The sequence below is a fragment of the Ascidiella aspersa genome, chromosome 2 (assembly GCF_963924565.1).
Source record: "Ascidiella aspersa chromosome 2, kaAscAspe10.2, whole genome shotgun sequence".
Classification (NCBI taxonomy): Eukaryota; Metazoa; Chordata; class Ascidiacea; order Phlebobranchia; family Ascidiidae; genus Ascidiella; species Ascidiella aspersa.
Genome location: NC_139448.1, coordinates 21,527,477 through 21,538,764, shown reverse-complemented (window position 1 = coordinate 21,538,764; position 11,288 = coordinate 21,527,477). Strand labels below are relative to the sequence as shown.

General features: G+C 33.9%; 1 protein-coding gene across 1 annotated transcript in view; it reads left to right on the top strand.

Moving 5' to 3' along the window:
- The first annotated feature begins 2,254 nt into the window (after positions 1 to 2,254).
- The window catches only part of LOC146164308 (aspartate aminotransferase, cytoplasmic-like), a 49,343-nt gene continuing 40,309 nt past the window's right edge, over positions 2,255 to 11,288 (top strand). Inside the window, exon 1 of the mRNA XM_083382526.1 lies at positions 2,255 to 2,954. Within this exon, the coding sequence (XP_083238652.1) occupies positions 2,834 to 2,954 (121 nt within the window). The 5' untranslated portion in view covers positions 2,255 to 2,833. The remainder of the gene's footprint in view (positions 2,955 to 11,288) is intronic.

Here is an 11,288-nt window from a genome sequence, read left to right as displayed (position 1 = left end):
GTTATAGTTCCAAATTTTAAGATTGATAAGGCCTCAACCTGGTAAAGGTAGATAATAGCAAGTGGGAGATATTTAACAACTTAGTATCGTCAGTAAATGATTTATGAGACACCCATATAAGTGGATTGCTGAATATCCACATCATTTTAGTTAAATAAATAGGTGAAATTTTTTAGTTATGATAGTTACCGCAAAATTATTCTCTATAAGCATATACTAAGACCACAGCTTTAGTGTGCAATTGTCGTAATTTACTGACCTTAAATCCAGCTCGTATTTTAGCTGGGAGAAAAAGTGGATGAGAATGGCTCACTTTTTATTATTTCATATTTAACACATATAACTAACTGCACAAAGTTTCAATGAGAACGACCGCATACTATAAAACAGACAATATGCTGCTTTAACTGTGTTAACCTACGTCATAAGAGACTCTGTTTACAATATCTATTGTTTTGTCACAGTAAGTAAAGTTCACTAGCACCAGTGTTTGTTTTATACTGTTTGTTTGCTTTAGCATGGTTATAAGTACGAAAAAGTAAATAAAGAAAGAGTGAAACATAAGGTTGCCCAGCTTCAACTTCTTGTAGCTGCAGCTACTGGTATATATTTGAGAAAAAATACTGCTAACTAATCTTTTAAAGTTAAACAGAAAATTTAGCAAAACCGAACAGTACCGATTCACATTTTTGTCAATAATAATCATATCCTGGTTACCTGGACAACAAGTTTGAGTTAAATGTTTGGTAGACTTAGTCTTAGTAGTGCTAAAGGAAAAGTTCAGTGTAGATGCAGTATAAATTTTAAATTCTGCAAAATGCTGGAAAGCAACTGTGACCAATTCACTCATTTTAAAAAGCCAATGCTGTTGGATCCACAAGTTTGTGCTCAGTATGCCAAACTAACAGTTGCAGAGCAAACGCTTCTTCCGTTTCCAACTACATATTTAGTTAAATTTGGTTTTAGTGCCATTGCAGAAATTTTGACCAAAAATGAGGAACACTTGACATTTGCCAACACGGAGATCTTCAGGCAAAACTGACATGCTTTTCTCCTTAATTTTTATTGTTTTTTTGAAAAACATGATAACACTTTGTAAATACGTTATGTTAATTTTTTGTGAGATAAATCATAGAAACGCACCTCAGGCATCATATCCATATACTGTGGAATTTGGCAATATTCCTTTTGCGATTTTTTGGGGAGGAATTAACGGTGTTTGAGTTTTTAAGGGATGAATGTGAAAAAAAATGTTTAAGAACCACTGCTCTAAAGGTTTGCTTTTGCTGTCTGTTAATTGGTTATCTGAATATTTTGTTTCCTATTTATGACGTCATTACAAACGCTATTTTATGACATCATGCCCTTAATTATTTTTTAACGTCATTATTTATTAAAGTCAGAAGGAAATGGAAATTTGGGACCCCCTTTTTTGGATTCGCCCGTGCTGGCAGTCAGTTTAAATTATTTGCAGTGAAATGTGCGTAGCTTATCAAAATCACATTATAAACCAAGTATAACAAAAAAACAATAGTGTTTTAAAACATAATAAAAAATTATTGCATATAATATATACATTTATTCTAATACATGGCAATCGATATATGGGCCCTAGAACATTTTGTGAGGTCACTGAGTTATTTATATTATGTATTTGTTATTTTCTATTATGTAGGTATGCATCAGGATTCCTACAAAATACCTTTAAAAAGTCTTGTTTAAAAAATTTCAAACGTTAATATGTTTTATTTTATGTATGATTTCTGTTTTGTCACTTTCTGCTATAATTTTCTCCAAGCTATTAAAAGTAGTTAAATTTGAATGTACCCATTAATTCATTAAGGATGTTCAAAGTAGAAAATCGTATCCAATTTTGCCGTTTATTTTTGGTAAATGAAACCGATATAATTTAAAAAATTTTACCGCCTTGGTTGCGCCTAATTGTCTGTACGCAAGTGGCAAGTTTAGATAAGGTCTTGGTGCGGCGACACTTATATAGTGCCTGCTTTAGGTAATGTAGTCAGCGTATTTTCGGGAGACTAATTACTTCGCGTCTAACCACCTAATAATCAAATGTCAATCAAGCGTTATTGGGCGATCGACTAACGTGTAATGCCAGGTGCTGGGTCTACAATTTCCTTAACTGAGTTCAGTTGCAAAAGTGACAATCCTCATAAAAAGGATGGGCCTTGGACAAAATGCGCTGCAGGGTTACTTACGGTCTGTTAACTTTAGGCCAAATCAAGTATTGGTTTTGGCAATGGTAACGCTGTATTCTTCGCAGTGCTTTATTTGACTGCCTAACAGATCAAGTTAATCAAAAAAAGTAGAACTGACACACAGCAATGTTTTCAAAAACAGGACCGAATTGGTGAACAGCTCAAAATATTTAATAGTGTAATATGCATTGTACTCACTATACTGGCAAAAGATATAAGTATTGGCAACAACCTGGACAATTGGACATGTATCACAGTTTACACAACTGCTTTAAATGACAGTTGTTAACAATGTTAAACATTTGGAAGAATATTGTTTTACTACAACATACACATTACACATGTTAGCAATTTGTTTGGTGATTTATTTCTATGACTGTGGGCCCTGTAGAGTATTTTAAGATCAATCTCCCCCCCAAACAAAATCAAGGTTAAATATTTTAATAAAAATATAGTAGGATTCGATATTCTGGACTTGTCACTCGTTATTCTAAATGTGAAACCCGATGTCCTAGAATATCCTGGGATTCTACTTTAAACATCCCTATAATTCATATAATCCATGTTTATCTTTTTTACAAATAGGGTTTAATAAAAACATTGCAATTGGAAAAATGCAACATTCATCCTCAGCATTTTCTGATGTTGGGTTGGCTAAACCCATAATGATTTTTAAGATGACAGAAGATTGTAATATAGATAACCATAAAAATAAAATTAATCTTGGAGTTGGAGGTAAGTACAACGCTTTCTTGTTTACCTTAACCTGGTTTAATCCCTATCCGGTATTCAAAATGAATAATTATTATATATGGTTATTGTTGTGTTCTTGGAAGGTTTATTACTTATGAGCACCCAAGTAAAGTTATACCCAGAAAATTATGCACTGTTAAATTTGTTGCAGAATGCAATCACCAGTCCATCATAGGCCAATTTACATACATGCATGCATGCTCCAGGTAGACTTCTTGAGTTAAAGAAGTTTAGCAACCAGACAGTTGCAGAGGCTTACAATCTCTCTTTGTTCATCCGGGCTTTGTTGACTATACTCGGCCTCTTCAATATCACTCTCTTTGGCTCTATTGGAAGGGAGTTAAGTGTCTATTTTTGTGGGCCAAAAATTTATTTTGGGATATATTTTGTTTTCGCTGTTATTAGATATGCCAAATATTTATTTTCGGAACATATCTTGTTTTTGCTGTTATTCTTTTTTGGTTGTTATGGTTTGCTTTGGAATGTTTCAGACTGATTTTTGTCCCAAGCTTTATAGAAAATGTATGCATCGTATAACTTTCAAATTTTCAGACATGGCGTACAGTGGTATGAAGGTGTGCACATGAGGTTTATGAGTCTGCTACCCTAGAGGCATTTGATTAGGGGACAAAATCCTGAAATATTTTGACAGGGTTGGGGTTGGCGAGTGCTGATTTACACCCACTCGCCTGTCTGGCATTGGCCTCGGCGAAAAATATAATTAGTTGGTGTAGGACAACTTGTGTCAAGCACCACTACTGAGCAAAATATTACTTAGCGCCAGTTATTTCCTTAAACACTAAGGTGCAAACACATTTAACTCTACACAAATAATAAGGTTAATCAAAGTCACATTCTAAGCTTGTAATAAAGACTCTTTGTCCCATTAAAAAAATTGTTTACTAACAAACAATCAAAGATGTCATTGCTCCAGTGGCAAATATTTAGGCGGTTTATTGTTTAACTTACACGTTGTTAATTTTTAAATGTTTAACCCGGTCGTTAACGCCTTTGGAAAAGTTTTTTTACTTGCGATGTACCCAGTGATAAGAATCTTACTTTTCTGTATTTATTGAATTGTTTGTAGAAGAAAATTAAGCAATTGCTGCAGTTTTTGGTAACAATATGTTTGAATGCACATGTCTTATAATAATATTTGCAAGCAGTGTTTTTTAAGATGTTTTGAGTGACCTAAATGGCCCACTGAACACAACAATATTTTAAAATATCGCTTACTTGTGTAACTACAGCTGGAATTAGCAATTAGTCTATATGTAAGTATGTTGTTGCGATCTCTGGAAGTTTATAGTGGCCACCAAGACAAAGCTTAAAAAACAGCTGTCTGTAAATATTTTATATCGCAATTATGTTTACATATGAATCGGAACCATTGCTGACGCTCCATGGAAAATTAAACAACCCACTATAGGGCGTCGCGCAGCACAGAACCTTTGGTGCATATGGTTGTTAACTTGGCGAATGAATGGTTTAGTTGTAAATTTACAATCATTTTGTTAGTAACTGTAGTGTTGGGCGAAATGTGGCGTTTTATTTCTGGCAAGAAGAAACGTTCTTAAAGCACAACCAGAATACAAAATAAAAAAACACAAGGATTTTAGAAAAATGGGAAACAGGCAGTGGCTACAAAATTGTCATTGTTATTTTTTTCAATAAAGATTGTAAAAAATATTTCGGCTGAAAAACAGTGTTTTAAGCGTAAACTGCTTTATGGGTCAATAATTTGATCATCCATGCATGGAAATAAATGACCAAACTTTTATGACATGTCAATCATAACCCAAGAAATGACCGGGCTTGGATGGAAATGTGTTGACGGCGTGCCAAAATTTAGCGAGTGCTGATTGATAGCCCCTCACCTAGCTGTCAGGTGTAAATTTTTGCTTAGAAACAACCCTGTGAGACGTCATCGTTTTAGCTGTCTGAAGAACTTTCAACACAGAATTCGTTCACTTTTGCTTGCTATATTTAGCTTGTGAAGTGACTCGCACCATGCTGCGCGTTTTATTCTCACTGGACGTGTGGGACTTGCCTTTTAGAAATAGGCTTCTCTTAGTAAAATTACTTATTGCTCTTACAAAACAACATATTTTACAGCCACAAATCTGGACGCAGTGTACAGTGTACACCTCTCTGTTAGCACCTGTTTCACATGTTGCTCCAACCAAACATATTAGCACCAGGCCTGCACAACTTAAAATTGGTTAAGTGCCACAGCACGGCAAATGCTAAAGTTGAATGCATTTTTTGGGATGGCGTTAAACTTGAGAACACTGCGCTTTTGGTTTAAATTGGTAAGGTGGCGTATTAAGCACATAAAAGAGTTTTGCATATTGCTCGAAACAACACATTTAGAGTCTGTTTCAACAGAAATTTCACGACCAAGGCTTGTTAGTAATTTACCGAGTAAAAGTTGGAAAAGCTATAGCAAATCATAGGCATTAAACTATTTTAAGAGAATGATTAGATTTCCTTTTTAAACATGTAAGCTGGCCAAAATTTAATCACATGGCCATACGGCGTATGCATTATATACGTAAATTATATTTATCAAATGAATTTTTCAATCATTCCCACAATACCTTGCGTATTTAAACTTATTGTCAAGGTATTACATAGAGGGCAAAGGCCATGAAAAGGCAAGGCCATGTTTTGGTGTTTCACACATCGTAGAACACAGGGAAGCTTTGCTAGAAGCTTCATTAATATAAAGTTTGTGATCTGTGTCACCAGATTGCAACTTAAGTCAAAAAAATATGGAAAGTTTTCTTGAAGGTAAAGCTTTTAGACAAGTGTCAGTTTGTCACTGTCTCCGAGAATGGGATTTTTGTCCCATTGCCGCCAAAAATAAAAATACCGAAATAAATAAAATATTTTGATTGCAAAATGATTCTAATAATAATTTTACAAAGTCTTTACCAAACTAAACTATAAGAAAATGAACCCTGGCAACCACCCGTTTCGCATCTGAGCCATAAGTTATGGCAGGGTTTCCCAAACTGTGGTCCGCGGACCATTGGTCGTCCACGACGACTGCACAGGTGGTCTGTGGCGATATAATAAACAGTTACGCATATACGTTGTACAGCAGGGGTCGAAAACCTACGGCCCGAATGTAATTTATCCGACCCGCAGCCTTTTCGACAAACTAGACACGAGTCCATTTCTCATACTTTTTGGATAATTTTAACTATGTGCTAAAAAATTTCGCGATTTGCGTTAACAATCTTTATACATCAGGCTTGTTTACGTTATGATGCTGTCATTTGAACTAGATTAGAGCTTCTTGGGCTGTGGAAGACTGACTGCCAAGTGCCAAAGTGCGTCGCGTACAAACGGAAAACGGATTCAAAAATATTGGACATACATTTTTAATTTTTAGTTTTGAAATGTCATAAAAATTTGCAAGACATGCCGATATACCCCCAAAAAAATCGCGCTCGCTTAGCTCGCTAGGCGTGCCCGGGCTTAAATAGGTTAACACACCATGAACTAGATTAACCATTAAAAAGGGTATCGCGTTTTTCCAAAATGGTTTTGTTACACTTTTCAATATGAATAACGACGAGTGGACTCGAATTTTAAACCAAACAAACGCATTAAACACTTTACTGCCTTCTTAAAAGTAACTAAACACGTTTTTAAGTGCGAAAACATATCAGAAGCCCGCCTGATTTACAGTTGTTCCAACGTTTCAGCCCGCGACTAGAAAAAGGTTGTCGACCCCTGTTGTACAGTATGTGTGCTCTTCAAAGATAATTAAATTGCCGAAGTTATTCACAACTTATTGATTTCGAAAGCATTTACTATCCAGTGTCGTAAATCTTACTTGTTGCGTTTTGAATTTATGATGATTGATGATTTAAGTAGAGTGAAGAAATCCCATCTGTCCCATTGATGTTGTCAGTTTTGCAAATATATATATAAAATCTGGTTTTATTTATTTTTTGCTTTGTATTGAGTTCCCTGAAAAAACAGATTTACAAATAGTGGTCCGTGGTCCAAAAAAGTTTGGAAAACCCTGAGTTAAGGCGGACAATTTTTTGGCCCATATCTGTTTTTGCTTGCAGGAACAAATTGAGGAAACTATACAACGTATATACCAAACCACAAACCAAAGTGAAATTAATAAAATTTAAAAGTAACCCTGTTAAGTAAAGCTATTTATACCCCATTAACACTTTTATTTTAAGCTGTTTTGTCCATTGCTTAGAATTTCACTGATGAAGTATTGGCTTCTTGTTGGTGTCCGCCGGTACTGTTTAATGCGTGCTTTTTTGGCGTTTTTGATTTATAATCAGAATGACTTTATAGCAGTATTGACTTAAGTTGACTTGAGTTAAGTGCACTTATGTGACTGCTTTCAAATAACATGATTTGACATAAGTCTTTTTAGTAATATGAATTGACTTGGACGTTAGACATTAAGTCAAACTATTTGGGTTGAAATAAATTTCATTGTATCAAATGAAACATTTTATTATAAAATTGAGCTATTTTCACGATTTTTAAAAACAATTTGCTTGCTATATGTTATTTTTTCCGAAAAAAAAAAAAAAAAAAAAAGCCGAAATTACACTGGTAAACAAATTTTTACTTTTTTTTTAAACAAGAACGTGAGTGTTTTATCTTAGATGTATTTTTCATGCTGATTTCGAATATAAGTTTAGTTTTGCTGTAGCACATTACATAATATCGTTAAATTTAAATTTTCCGACAACACGCATTGAAAACAACGCACAGTTGTTACACATGGCCCGTACAAACATCTAACATATAATTTTTTTACACCATAGAACTTTTATGATGGAATTTTCAACCATTTCCCTTTTCTAAAATCCTTGGTGAGGGGGTTTCATTGCTTAAAATGTCGTTTTTGTCGTCACTAACTGAACCAAGGTTTTCTGGAAAGAAGTTCAACTGAATGTGCAGAAAATGCACTATAACCCATCTATATGCTAAGCTAAGCAGATCATCAACACCAAAAGAAAAATAAATCAATTTGCAGTTTCTAAAAAGTTAGCACAGTCACTAAATGCCAGCAATTCCACCTTTTTTATAATGTGTATCGATTGGAATTTTACTATCAAGATTCCTTTCGTTTTGCTTGAGTAAGTAGCGAAAAAATTTTTGTGGAGAAATACTAAACATGAAACTACACCTTTCTATTCCTCGAGCAATCAAATTTTCTAAGATGCGTAACGTTTGTGACATTAGCCATTTACGGTTCTCTTATAGCAGTGGTTCTCAAAGTATAAATCGCGACCCAAACATGCAGGGTGAAAAAATGGGTCGCTCTATGGAGTCTATGGGGATTCAATGCTGCGCAAACTAACTTTTTTCGTTCAATTTTCAAGTATTTTTAATTCATTCATGACTGAATTATTGCATCATAAGTGGTTTTCTGAATGTTTTGATGATGGCAGCCAGCTACAGTAGCTGTTAAGACTGGTGTAAGCGGTAGCCACAGTTGCTCGTATTACACACATATACCTTAGAATTCTGTTTAACTAGCGTTTTTTTTTCAAAGTCACTGATGACCTTTGATTAGAATGGAGAATATTGTGTAATATTTATTGGCAATTTGAGGTCCCGAGCAGAAACTCATCCATTTCAGTTCGAGCTATCGGTTCGTTTCTTTTAATACTAGCTATATGTTTTGTTCTAGGTTATTAGTTGCACTTGCAGGTAGTATTGTTAAAAGTTAAAATCAATCATTTGTTTGTAACAAATCATTTTTTCATAGAACAGTGTAGGCTACTACATCTGGTTGTTTGTGTCTTTTTCTATTTCATGCATGTCACAAAAATAATTTTTTTTTAATTTAAAGCTTGGTTTGTGAGATGTTTAGGGATGCTCAAAGTAGAATATCGAATCCAATTCTGCCGTTTATTTCGGGTAATTGGAAAAAAAAAATTGGGTTCGTTTCTTTTAATACTAGCTATATGTTTTGTTCTAGGTTATTAGTTGCACTTGCAGGTAGTATTGTTAAAAGTTAAAATCAATCATTTGTTTGTAACAAATCATTTTTTCATAGAACAGTGTAGGCTACTACATCTGGTTGTTTGTGTCTTTTTCTATTTCATGCATGTCACAAAAATTTTTTCATTCATTGGAACATTGTGTGGTATAGGTCTCATTGCTTAATCTGACAAATGTCCAACCTAATGATATCTGTGATTCATTGCTTGTCGTTGGTCACTCAAATTGGAAAAAAATATGTAACAACTTTACTGATTAAAGTTTGGCATTGCCGATATTTATTCATTGGGATTTTTTCTGCTGTATTGCTACAAGAACTTGTTTAGACAACATGTATACTCAGCTCGGATGCTGTTTTTACATATGGAAATAAACTACTTAATTACAAAAATCAATGATAAAAGATGTTTTTTATATTGTTTTTCTAGAGATGTCAGTGAAAAAACAGGTAAAATGGTCTTCGAGTCACATTATAGTTGGATTCTGTCACAGTGCACAATTTGCCCATAATTATAATACAGCAATACATTGAAAAAATTAAAATCCAAACGTTTCAAAAACCTAAATGTGGTAGAAAAAATTGAGAATCAGTGCCGAAAACACATTAAGAATAAATCTAGCACATCTCTGTTTAAAATGTGCTATTGACCAGTGTTATTAAATGTAAAAGTGCCCAAATAGGTCTGTTAATATTCCCGTACTTGTAGATCACCCAAAACGACTCAACATATCGCCTAATCACCGCTTACTTGCCATTTAACAGAGCATCTTTTTTCATTTGACGTATGGGAATCGCCTAACTTGTAAATTCTATAAAACTTGTTTCCAAACGCCCAAAAATATGTAATTATACTTCTTTGATTACTAATATTACCCTGAAAAGTATACAAAAATTGTTGTTATATTTGCATATGCAATTTTTTTTTCTCGCTGAATACCTTTGTTTTTATTAACTCTTAAATTTAATATGTAATTCTTTTAAGCTTGGTTTGTCAATCAGAAGGATTTTTGTTGCAAAAGAGAAATAGAGCAATATACACAGAATAGTGCAACAGACATAGCAATATTCTTGAGTCATATTCTCCCAGACATAAAAATGAATCTTACAGACTTTTCTTACATTGATAACTTAGATTAAACTGAGATTTTGCTGTAATAAACTGATTTAATTTTTTGGTCATACATAGCTCAAATAAAACTAATTTGGGCACTTTTCTGTCTGTATGTTGCCCGGATAACATTAATTTAGGCCCTTCAAAACTTTGGTTAATAATCCCTGTCTCACGACCTATAAGTTGAGAAACACTGGTATGGTATGCTAGTAAATTTTTATTTAAGACAAATCTTAATGGTGTTTTACAGTATATAACGTATTATGTTAAATCTTTCATAAATGATGCAGAATTTTGAAAATATTGCAAAGGTTGTAACATTTTCAAACTGAATTCTTCTTATGTTCATAGTAATTATGCTTAACAATTGCTGCTACCACAAGGGAAGTAACCTTAAGATTTAATATTTGTTAGCAATTCTTAGTTAATACATGTCACTGGTTTTCTTTAGATAAAAGATTTGTAACAGCGAAGTTTTTATTCTCCATTTCAGAAACAGCACTCAACATTGCAATTTTGTTGCCTGGCAGATTTGCTACAACAGCAATTAATCTCAAATCACTTAGCTAACATATGTAATTATGTATGTTATGTAAAAAAAAATAGTTCAAATGGTTAAACTCTAAACCAGTGTTTCTTAAAGTGGTGAATGGTTCACCCCAGGGTGAATAATATTTTGCAGGGGTGAACCAACCAAAAGGGATGAATAAGGGTGAACGAAAGTTCAGGAGCATCCAATAGTCACTAGTAAACAACTTTCTGAAGTAAATCGACTACTGAACTGTTGTTTTTTGGTGCTTTTTTGCTTATTGTAATAGTTAAGTTGGTTTGCACTGAGTGTATAAGTTAGGCCTACCATATGTCCTATTTTAGGAGGATTTGTCCCCTTTTGTTGAGAAAACTGAATGGTCCTCCGAGGACGCTTAAAAATCTCCAAATGTTCTCTTTTTTCGCATTTCGAGTTAGTTGCTTGTACTTTTAACAAGACTTTTAGGCGAGAGGTTGTATTTATTTCCAAAAAATACGTAAGCCATGAAAGATGCTGAATTGTTGGTTTAAAAAGGGTTTCTAGGGGGTCTCCAAGCAATTCATAGAGGGGGAGGCGAGCTTTAAGTTATTATTTAAATTTTTTGCTATGATTCTATGATATCGTTTTCGTTTTGATTGCACACCACTCCTACAGCGCTGTACAAACTCTGTTTTT